We start from the raw sequence: 12,007 nt of genomic DNA, 5'->3' as shown, positions 1-12,007 counted from the left end.
ATATATATAAAGTGGTATCGATCTAGTAGTACATAGATTTCAGTAAATTAAAAAAGTTTCTCCCGATGCCATATTTTAACAATTTGTAGAACAATCCATCACGCCACACGGAGTCAAAAGCTTTTTCATATCAACAAAACAAACAGTTTACCTTTTTGTGCATATTTTTCAATAAGGAATTTTAGAATAAAGACATTGTCGGCGGTTCGGTTCTTCTTTCTAAAACCAAACTGTGTTTCGGCTAACAGATTATTGTTTTCTATAAAGTTTTGTAGTCTGGTATTCAAAAGACGAGTGGCCAATTTCGACAGACAACTAGATAGAGCGATTCCTCTGTAATTATAAACGAAGGACTTGTCACGTGATTTGAAAATTGGAGTTAGGATGCTTGTATTCCAAATAGACGGAAAAGTGCCTTCGGCGAGAATGGTATTAAAAGTTGTATTGTCATTAAAATGGATTACCAATGATAAACATAATTGTTACCTTCGCCGAGAAGGTTATGTTTTCAGGGGCGTTCGTGTGTCTGTGTGTGTGTGTGTGTGTGTGTGTGTGTGTGTGTGTGTGTGTGTGTCGGCACGATAACTCAAGAAGGCCAAAATGAATTGTCTTGATATTTGGTAGGTGGATAGGTCTTCATGAGATGTGGAACTGATTAGATTTTGGGCCCCCTAGCCGCTTCTTATGGTACTGCAGCTGAACTTCCGGTTTTGATATCTCGTGATCTAGACATGCTAGAGAAACGAAATTTGGATGGTAAGTAGCTCTTCTGCTGGGAAAGAAGTGACGTTTGGGCTCCTTAGCGGCTTGCTCTGGAACTGCAGGGGCGTTAGTTAAAAAATGTTTAAAGGCTGATAACTCAAGAACCGATTAATGGATCGTCGTAATTTTTGGTATGTTGGTAGCTAAAGTTATGCTTAACTTAATAATATTACAATTATGCATATATAAATGTTATTTGCATAATTAATGAGGAAATTCTATAAATCAGCTGCATTCCATGAGAGGATTATTCAAGCTTGTGACATATGTAATAGAGAACGGCAGGAATGCAGGCAGATACCGATTATGCAAATAAAGACTTAATTTGCATAATTAATGAGAAAATGTTATGATTACATAGTGGTAACTGCCTGTAAATTTCATACTTGGGATATTTGAAAGTTATGTGAAGGTGAACATAATTAAACATAACTTATTCAAATAAGGACCTCATTTGCATAATTTTATGAGGAAATGCTATAATGACATTCTTTGATAAGATAAGACTGTCTTCTGGTGTAGAATGTGATTAACAGATATAATTGATGCAATATAGAATCCTATTTTCACAATCAGTGGGATTAATCTATAATTTCTTAGTCATAAAGACTAACATCATTTGTCAAAGGTATGAGATCGTGGAACTCTAGTCTTGAGTATGTTACGTGTTTTGGCATGTCGTTAGAAATAGAATCTATTCCACAGGCTTTTCCAGATTTTAATTGTTTTAAACCATCAAGAACTTATTTGTAGTAAACGGAATGTCTAGCAAACTACTATTGGGTGAATGTTTATCAAAGTTTTCTAGTCATTCAGTGATTTATATGAACACGGAGCTTCAACAAGGTTCTAATATAACGTCATTGGTATGAATGGGGTCTAAGTGTATCCCTAAGTTTATATTAGTAAGTATAACCCTTGCTATGAAAAATGAGCAGATTTTTTTGTGTGGTCTTTCGGCTCCCTGCACTATTAAGGCACCATATTGGATCTGCAGTACTATTTTTTCATGGGAAGAAAACAACACATTTACTAATCAGAATTTTACCAAACTACTATTGGGAACCTCGACCTTGACATATTTCACCTTTGCAAACATAGTCATTTTCGTTGGTGGTGAGGGGGACCGGCTTCTTACCTTAGACCTTAGTTCCTTCCGCAGCCTTGTTGCATAGGTCGACTCCTTGCTTTCTGGCTTCCATGTTAGAGCTGTTTTTGTGGTTCTGAGATCAGGGAGTCTCTACACATGTCCAGCGAAGCTCAATCTCCTTTTCATTTTAATCGCACTGAGGGGTGGGACCTTTGCTCTTTGCATGAGCTCCGCATTTGATACGTGGTCACGCCAGGAGATGCCAAGGATAGTTCTGAGTCATCTACGCTGGAAAGTGTCTAACATTTGCACTGTCTCTTGGGTGCTTCTCCAGGACTTACATGCATATATAGCAGTTGGTACCACAATGGACTGGAAAAGCTTCATCTTTAGCGGAATGCTAATTTGCTTGGAGCGCCACATTTTTCTTTGACGCTGTCACATTCCGGTAGCTTTTCCTAGCCGACTTTTAATATCCTCTTCTGTACCCCCACCCATAGTAATAATACTGCCTAGATATGTAAAACTATCCACATAATCACATTGTTTGTTGTCAAGCAATAGTGGTGAAGGGTTTACAATAGATGTCATTGCTTTTGTTTTGTCACCACTCACTCTGAGCCCAAGTTTCTCCCCTGTGGTAGCAAGTCTGTCTGTAAAATTTTGGAGACCAACACAACTGTTAGCCAATGCAGCTATGTCGTCTCCAAAGTCGAGCTCAGTGTTTTTCAAATATCAGCCCACTGTTGTGTAAAAGTAATTTTTAGAATAGACAAAATATGCACGGGTAATTACCTGTGCATTGTGGTCAAATGTGTATTGTGGTGTCATGGTCAGAGACGAGACGAGTCTTATATACCTTGTTTGTTGTTTTATAAGGGAGGTTTAACTTCCTTGTTTATATATAATTTTCTGGAACATTAGAGAACACGAAGTTGAAAACATTACACACTCAGGTAAACTGCATTATGTGTTGATGCAAGGACGTTCTACGGTTGATGGCAACATTTCAGAGTATTTTGGAGTAAGACTAGCCTAATGTGCATGCAAGGCCTCTTGTTTCGGTCGAACTAATTCCCGACACAAGATGCACGGAGGATACAGATCCATAGCTGTCGTTTTCAGGTTTGGGCGGAGTAACGACTGACCTCAACAACTTTATTCTCCTGTTTTATAGCCAGGTAGGTTGTCTGACAAAGCGATGCGGTCTCTATTGAAAAGTCATGTTGATTGCCGACGAGCGTGAAGTATCAAGGTACGTTGTCTGACAAAGGGCACGGTCTCTATTGGTAATCATATGATTGCCGGCGAGCGTGAAGCACTCGCGATCAGGTATGTTGTCTATTAAAGGGCACGGTCTCTACTGAAAACTCATGTTGATTGACGACGAGCGTGAAGTTTTCTGACAAAGGGCGTGGTCTCTACTGGAAATCATATGAGCGTATGAGGTATGCAGAGACGTCGTCGGACAAAAAGGGCGCGGTCCCATGCTATCTTTGTATGAGGTAGCGTTACATCGGTCTTACATGCAATATACTGTAATAATTTTATTTGTCTACATCATAAGTTAGACAATCTAAAATGGAATTCGTTTTCAACGTCTTTATGGCATGTAAGACACAGTCTCTCATTGGCTGGTGTGTTACTGTCGCTACCTTTTTCAATTTACAGAGAGTGGGCACTAATCCTAAGTTTTGTTATGATGTTTTGAATGATTTGTTTCGGATTGATAAGAGATACTAGTAGTTTTCCGTACAGAATTGTGTTTTTATTTTGCAGTAGGTATTGAGTTTGGTACTTTGGTTTCTCGAGTACACGGCAAGGACACGTCAGCTTTCACCAACGTGTCCAAGCTTGGAAACATGAGGAAATCTGACTTTTCAAACAGTGCTGCGTTTTATGATGTCAGACGACATCTGAACTTGACTTATATATACTTTTAGAGTTTTTATGCCCAAATTACATTTCTTAAAGCCCACTTCAGACGAAACTTAATATTCCGAGTTTGAAACCTGATCGGATTAAGGCTCTTTGCTATCACGGTCTTCTTTTCTTTGGTTGGTGTGCAGAGATAGCCTAGTAAGTACTCCACACGTCTTTGTAGCACTTTTTATAACTGCTCGCTCCTAGCTACGACAGCATCAACAAGGTTGTGTTTGGTCCTGCGTAAGAATTCGGTGTTTCACACAGTTGTGTAGCGTTGTGCCTAATCATCCTCCCGAGGCACGGTCGGTGGCGTGGTATTCTATACCTCTGCAACCGACCCTGCCATTCTGGCCACACAAACTTACTCCAGGGTGACGTGGCTCTACATATCAATGAGCTTGCCTTATTTGGCACAAGCCAATCAGCACCCGGATTACATAAATTCAAGACGGCGGACGTAAACGAAATAACTTTATTGCACGGCAATTGAACATGGTACAATGTATGGCAAACTACATTAATTCGGGAAGTGCCAACTCATCATTCTATCATTCTGTCATCAGTCTATCATTCAAGACCAAAATCCGACATATCATTCCTTTCACTTTAAAGCTACGAGCCCAAAATGCGACCCATGCTTTTTTCCCAGGGGAACAGGTGACGTCACTGCCTGACGTCGTCAATACCAACTTTAAGAAGGTGTTCTGCAAGTATGCAGCAGCGAATCCACGAAAACAACACATATCCATAGCTAAAGTCCAGAGCAGATTTTTTCCGTTATAACTGTTTTGAGAAAAGCGATGTCTGAAAATACGATAGTCTTCTAATTGCTCCATTGTGAATCTGCCTGGCGGAGATCGGAAGGTTCCGGGTCGGAGTTCCAAATAGTGGCAGTAAATCACCGTAATTGCCACGCCATATTTTACTTCCTTTCGCCTGGCGATCGTTATAAATGAGCAAATAGTTTTTGAAAGTACGAAAGAAGATGATAATTCAAGACATGACACGATTGTTCGGAAAAATCTGTTTTTTTTAATACTTTGGATATTTTCTCCACCTTAGGAGACCCCGGCTCCAGTCACATCAGCGAGCCATTCCTATTGGTAGCTGACTATGATGGAGAAACCATTCTTCAAGTTAACATCACTTCCGGATCGACCACCACGCTTCCGCTCGGAGATGTAGGACAGCCCGCCGCCCCGGGCTACGACCCGCTCACGGACTACGTGTACTGGGCAGATGACCGGAACGACAAAATCCACCGGGCTCGTCGTGATGGAAGTGGCAGGGAGGCCATCTTAGACATCAGCAGTGAGTTAAAATATCATATTATCATGTCTTTATGGCAATTGGAGACAACTATTGCAAAACGCAACACTACATGATAATGTATGGTCTGACAAAGAAGATATGTATCAAAATATACCTCAAGCAGATGTAAGGACCCGGCTAATTTTCTCATTGTCTAGGTTCACGTTATTTAACATTTAGATTTACACACACACGCACGCACGCACGCACGCACAAAAGCACGCACACACACACACACACACAGACACTCACTCACAAACACACACACACACACACACTCTCTGTGTGTTCATCTGTCTGCATGACGAGGAACAAACACAAACACACACACACACACTTTGTCGTTCATCTGTCTGCATGACGAGGAACAAACACAAACACACACACACACACACACTTTGTCGTTCATCTGTCTGCATGACGAGGACCGCATGCAAACACAAACACACGCACACACTGTGTCGTCCGTCCGTCAGAAATACGAGAACCGCACACACAAACACACACACACACACACACACACACACACTCAGACACACACATACACACACACATACACACACACACACATACTGACCCGCCAAAGATTCTAAATAAAACAGGTAGCGGTGCTTACGGTGTTCCTCTGGAAAAGTCCGTCGGAGAATCATTTGTATAACTGATTAGGAAAATCTAAAATACTGGTGGAGGCTTCGTAGTACCTGTTTTTTTCTTTCGTTCCAAACTTTACATCTCAACAATGCTTGTCTTTACTGTGATTAAACTTTGATACTTATAATTGTGTAATTTTACAATCAAAGCAGTGGTATGGACGGATCCTATCTGTCAACCAAATGTAGTTTTAGAGAATGGCTGAAAAGTTATACAGTTCTGTGTCGTTGTTTTTTCACATCTGTGTTTTGTTTTGTTTATATTTATAAATATATTTTATTCAAAGAATTCGGATTTGAGATTTTGAATCCAAAACAGGTCGTTATTCCAAATAGGAATCTAGAGTGAGTAACTGTGAACATGACTTCCCCCTATAAACCTTATATGGATATTTTAGACGAGTTGTTTTGTCTGTGACATGTTAAGGATATCTCATGTTGGACTGGGAGCCTATTTGTAATTGGTGTGACCCCGTCATTATTGGGGAATCTTACTGCGTTCACTGCCATGTGAACTGTTCCGTATATAAGGATTTTCTATTATATAGTACATGTATGTATATCAAAATCTTCTTGACGTGTGCATTTTCAAACATATTTTTCTACAAAACGTCCACACTTTTTTTATGCAGCTGTCCGCGGCCTGGCGTTTGACCACGCTAGAGGGGATATCTACTGGACTGATTATGATGAAAACACCATCTCAGTTGCAAATATGAATGGATCGTCCACTAGAACACTTCTTACGTCATCAGCCGTCAGCAGTCCTTATGACCTGGTTCTGGACCCCAGGAATGGGTGAGTAAAATACATTCGAAATCAGGCATTTTACATAAATGGGGACAGGGCTGTGTACGTTAACGTTTGTAAATTCGATGCATTTCAACCAGGCCATCGTTTTAAATACGTCATAGTGCAAACTTTCATTACCATACTACTGGTAATTAGACTTCTACGATCTCATACCTTCGCCAAATGAGGTTAATCTTTATGACTGATAAAGATTATTCCTCCTGATTATGCAAATAGGCTCCTCATTTGCATGGATTATATCAGTTGATCATATTCTTCACCAAAGAAATCCATTCTATTATTTCGTCATAAATTATGGAAATGAGGTCCTTATTTGAATCAGTTAATGATGTTCACCTTCACTTAACTCTCAAATACCCAAAGTAGGAAATTCCAGGCAGTTACCATTATGTAATTCTAGCATTTTCTCATTAATTATGCATAATACGTGTTTATTTCCATAATAAATATATCTGCCTGTGTTTCACTCATTCTCAATTACATATGTCACAAGCTTGAATAGTTCTTTAAGTTAATGTAATACAGTTGATTTATAGAATTTCCTCATACATTATACAAATTATATCCAGATTTGCATAATTCTCGCATACTTATGTTAAGCATCACTTAAGCTACCTACATACCAAAAATCACGACGATCCGTTAACCGGTTCTTGAGTTATCCTCCTTCGTAGATTTTTCAACAAATGCTCCGGAAGTTCTGCTGCAGTACCAACAAAAGCCGCCAAGGGGCCGAAAATCTAAACATTTTAGATCTCACCAAGACGTACCAAACTACTAAGTTACATAACAATGCATATAAAGCTTTTTGAGTAATGCTGTTCACAAACAGACAAACAGACGAACAATCCCTACTGAAAACATAACCTTCTTGGCGAATGTAATAAAGTATTTTTAAAGAACCAACCTTGCAGTTCCTGAGCAAGCCGCTAGGTGGCCCAAACCTACGTCACTTCTTCCCCAGCAAAATTCCTACCTACAATTAAAATTTCGTGACCCTATAACTATCACCTTTAGATCATGAGATATCAAAACCGGAAGTTCCGCTGCAGTACCACAACAAGTTGCTAGGGGCCTACAAACTAATCATTCCCATGTCTTATCAAGACCTATTCGCCTAACAAATATGAAGACAATACATTTAAGCCTTCTCGAGTTATTGTTTACAGACACACTCACACACACGAACGCCTGAAAACATAACCTTCTTGGCGAGGGTAATAAATCTTGATCTGGTGTTCCGGACTCCTGGAATATCACGTTACTGTTTTGTTGTGACCATATTGCCATATGGTTTGCCATATGTGTGCTTTAGGTAGAGACCATCGATGTGTAGGGATTATGTGGATTATATTATCATTATGAATAATCTATATCATTTATGGTAATAATAATAATCTAATAACGCTGTACAAGGAAACACCATTTAATAACATGTATGAAAGTTTGGCGGAGATAAGACGTTTTGTTTGCTTGACTCCTTTCACAGACTCATGTACTGGGCGGACGATGGTAATGGCAGAATTTACCGTGCTGCGATGAACGGCAGTAACCCAACCACCATCATCACGGGCGTGACTGATTCCCGCGCCGTTACAATAGACTATAGAGGTAAGAAACAACACAGCAAGAAACAATTTACTAAATATATTTATTTATACACAAAAGAATTATTAATCAAGAAGGAACATTTTGAAACGCATTCTTTAGTAGGTCGGTGTTACCTGACTTATTGCATTGTATGAGGGCAGGGTTGGTTTAAAATAAATATGTACTACGTTTAATTAAGGACGTTCAATCATGATTGAACGTCCTTGGTGTAAGATATTATCTATGTGCACGTCTACCCTCTCTGTAGTGTTACTCAACAGTTGCAGTATTCAGATTGATGGGTGCATAAATCCTTTGTTTATTTCCCTCCTTTAGAGGGCCGGCTGTACTACTCTGATGGGGACCGCATGTACAGCTCAGACCTGCTGGGTAACGATATCCAACAACTGCTGTATGAATCCGGGAAGTTGGTGTATGGGATTGCTGTTGACGAGAACTACGTCTACTGGTCGTCTGCTTGGCGTGATTCATCAAAGACATGGCACGGGAAAGTCGGAAAGTAAGAAAATCCGATCTATCTAGCAAACACTTATGTAGAAATCTCCCTGCTGATGTCATGTTATTTTGTCCATATTGTATTGAGTTACATGATTTATTTTGTAAACATGACTTGATGTTTTACATCCGTAAATAATTTCATCAGGTTTGTAAACGACTGAATAGCAAAGTTCTTTCTATCACAACCATTTATTTTCAAGCCAACGTTTCGATGACCTTCTGTCATCTTCATCAGGGCAAAACTGACTGGTATACTGTGCACTGACACTAGATGTTGCTTGGTGCATAGTGCACTAAATTTAAAGGTGTTACATAGTTCTTAAGCTGGTTTTGTCAGACTAGAAGAACATAGGAAAGAGGCAGACAGCGTCAAGACGGGAAGGTACACCAGAGCAAGAAAGAAAGAACCTGAAAAACAAGAAAACAAATCAGCAGTCACAGACCACATTACAAGAAATAACTGTGTAATAGATTGGGACGGGGCCAAGGTAATAGACCGAGAGGACAACAGATGTATCCGTTGGATTAAGGAGTCTGTGTGGATTAGAAAATCCAATCAAGTCATGAACCGTGATGAGGGGGGGGTATAAACTTAGTGATGTTTGGGATTACATTCTTAATAACTGACATTGGTTTTCTTATTGTTTGTAATTATCATGATTCCTAACAATACACATGTAACAAGACTTTTAATAATTTCTATTTGGGACTTTGATTCTAGTAGCTCAGTATTGCCAGTTAACAAATCTTTCATTATAGATAGAAACACTTAACATTTGGAACCGCACATTTCCCTGTGATGTAACAATTCCTAGTAATAGTAGTATCTATGTCACAATTACACTACGTTCCGGAATACATTGTAAACAGACAAAACTAGCTTAAGTGCACTATGAACTATGTAACACCTTTAGTGCATTATGCACCAAGCAACATCTAGTGTCAGTGCACAGTAAACCAGTCAGTATTGCCCTGATGAAGATGACAGAAGGTCATCGAGACGTTGGCTTGAAAAATGAATGGTTGTGATAGAAAGAACTTTCCTATTCATGACTTACTCGGTTGGGTTAAGGTCTCGGACCGGAGTTTCCTTCCGTATTTCGAGCAATTTGACACCCTCAGCCTGACGGGCTGTCATTTCTGTACTAAACGCGGGTCGGAATTTTTCACTCTTTTGGTGGAAAGGGGTGCCGCGCCGCTTATCAATACACTTCATTGACATTTTCTGCGCCCAATTTATTTAGGGGTAAATAAGGCACATCAAAGTACATTTTTAAATAAGGGGTCATTTTTTTCGTCATTTTTAACCATGGCTGCATGGAAAAAACGAATTTTCCCAGGGTAACGGCTTAGTACTCGAAGAAGCTCAGAACCTAGTGTTTCCAAAATTTGAATTTAATCAAAATCGATGCGATAAGTTTATCGCTATCTTCGATGGCCCGAACACACCCACAACGCATATAGAACGTACCATCCCGGCGGTCAGGCGAAAACGCCACATAATCATCCGCGCGGACTAATGCCAGGAAGTCTTCGCTGGACCACCAACATTACGCCACCTATAAAGGCTACAACTAACAGGCTTTTCAGAAAATACACATATATGTACACAGATATTACGATTTCAGGGATATCGCGGCCAAAACATACCATTCAAAGTCACGTTTCCGGCGATTTACTGCGCACTTACTTAGACTCTGGTCAGACTTAAACTCCGACCCGGAACCTTAAGGCGGCCTAGGCTGATATTCATGTTCGAGTTCGGGCATGTGTCTGCACGATTGCCACATACATGTTTCGAACCCGAATCATGTTCCACCATGTTCGATATGACGTCATTCGAATAGAACGCGAGTTCGAATTCGGGGTTACCGGCGGTCATTTGTATGTTTCTCCTGTAAACCCGCGTTGTTACGCATTTTATTCACGGAGTATGACCTAAACGGCTTTACGCGCAGCTGAAAACAGCATTATTTATCTTACGTGCCTCGGCACCTGGGTCAGATCATGAAGGAATTTTTCCTCACTAAATTCAATGTAGTTTCTTGTATCGTTGAAGAGACTCATTTGTCACGTATAGATACAGTTACTAGTAGATTCTTTCATCAGTGACAAGTTATTTGAAGACACAACACACTTTCAGCTGATTTAAGACATGTACCAACTCTCTCACAGTTTAAAGCAGCTCTGAAACGTATGTCGTATGCAACCTGACTTCTGGCCTCCACTTCCGAACTTTTTTTTGACAATGGATCAGCTAGGACGTTGCGAATTAGTTCATGATTTTGTTTTCGACGCATCGATCGGACCTATATGTTTGTATGTCTACTGTATGTTGTTCTTTGTATTGTACAGTATCTAACATTGCCCTGTAACAAGCTGAAAAGCAGCCTTGAAAAACAGCCAGTGTAGGATGAATGGGGTTACCCAGCCGTCTTTGAGATTGATAAATTAAAAAAAAATCAAATAAACACCAGTATTTAATATGTCTTTTCCTGGTGAAATAAATGAACAAACATATTATTACATTGTAGTAAGAATACTATTGCTAGGATAGGATTTATTGTACGAAAACCGTCATTGTACAAAGACACGCAGACAGACACACACACACACAGTACACACACACACTACACACACACACATACACACACACACGCACACACACTACACACACACACGCACACACACACACACACACTACACACACACACACACACACACAAACACACACGCACACACATACACATACACAGAATATGCATGTGGACACACGCACGCACATATAGACACCGACAGGTATACAAACACACACACACACACACACACACACATAGAAACACACACACACAGACATACACACGCACACACCCGCACGCACACACACACGCACACACACATACATACATACATACATACATATGGATATAATTTAGGCGTATGCATAAATACATATATCCATAGTTGAACAGACACAATAAATTGCTCTGTTTCAATCCCCCAGGTTATCCAAGTCAGACTTGACCAAGACTGTCCTGGTGGAGGGTCTGGAATCGCCATACGGCATCTGCCTGTCCACGGCAGCGCCTCCTGGCGTCACCACTGGTAAGTACATATTCAGACAGGTTTTGTACCTCTTGTCTGTAGGTTACAGGGTCTGGCCACTAATATATTACACTTCTTCATTCGGACACAATGATACGTTATCTATATATATCTATATATATCTATATCTATATATCTATATATCTGTATATCTATCTATCTATATCTATCTATCTATATATCTATCTATATATCTATCTATATATCTATATATCTATATATCTCTATATATATCTATATC

At 39.8% G+C, this 12,007-nt stretch overlaps 1 protein-coding gene across 1 annotated transcript in view; it reads left to right on the top strand.

Annotated features, from left to right (window-relative positions):
* LOC109471720 (low-density lipoprotein receptor-related protein 6-like) overlaps window positions 1–12,007 on the top strand; it is a 15,143-nt gene that overhangs the window by 2,300 nt on the left and 836 nt on the right. Inside the window, exons 2-6 of the mRNA XM_019771070.1 lie at window positions 4,841–5,091; window positions 6,434–6,537; window positions 8,042–8,163; window positions 8,479–8,662; window positions 11,666–11,766. Of these exons, the coding sequence (XP_019626629.1) occupies window positions 4,841–5,091; window positions 6,434–6,537; window positions 8,042–8,163; window positions 8,479–8,662; window positions 11,666–11,766 (762 nt within the window). The remainder of the gene's footprint in view (window positions 1–4,840; window positions 5,092–6,433; window positions 6,538–8,041; window positions 8,164–8,478; window positions 8,663–11,665; window positions 11,767–12,007) is intronic.

The sequence above is a fragment of the Branchiostoma belcheri genome, unplaced genomic scaffold (assembly GCF_001625305.1).
Source record: "Branchiostoma belcheri isolate BF01 breed outbred unplaced genomic scaffold, Haploidv18h27 scaffold256, whole genome shotgun sequence".
NCBI classification, from domain to species: domain Eukaryota; kingdom Metazoa; phylum Chordata; class Leptocardii; order Amphioxiformes; family Branchiostomatidae; genus Branchiostoma; species Branchiostoma belcheri.
Note: the sequence above shows the minus strand (reverse complement) of the source record. Positions and strands in the feature narration are given on the sequence as shown.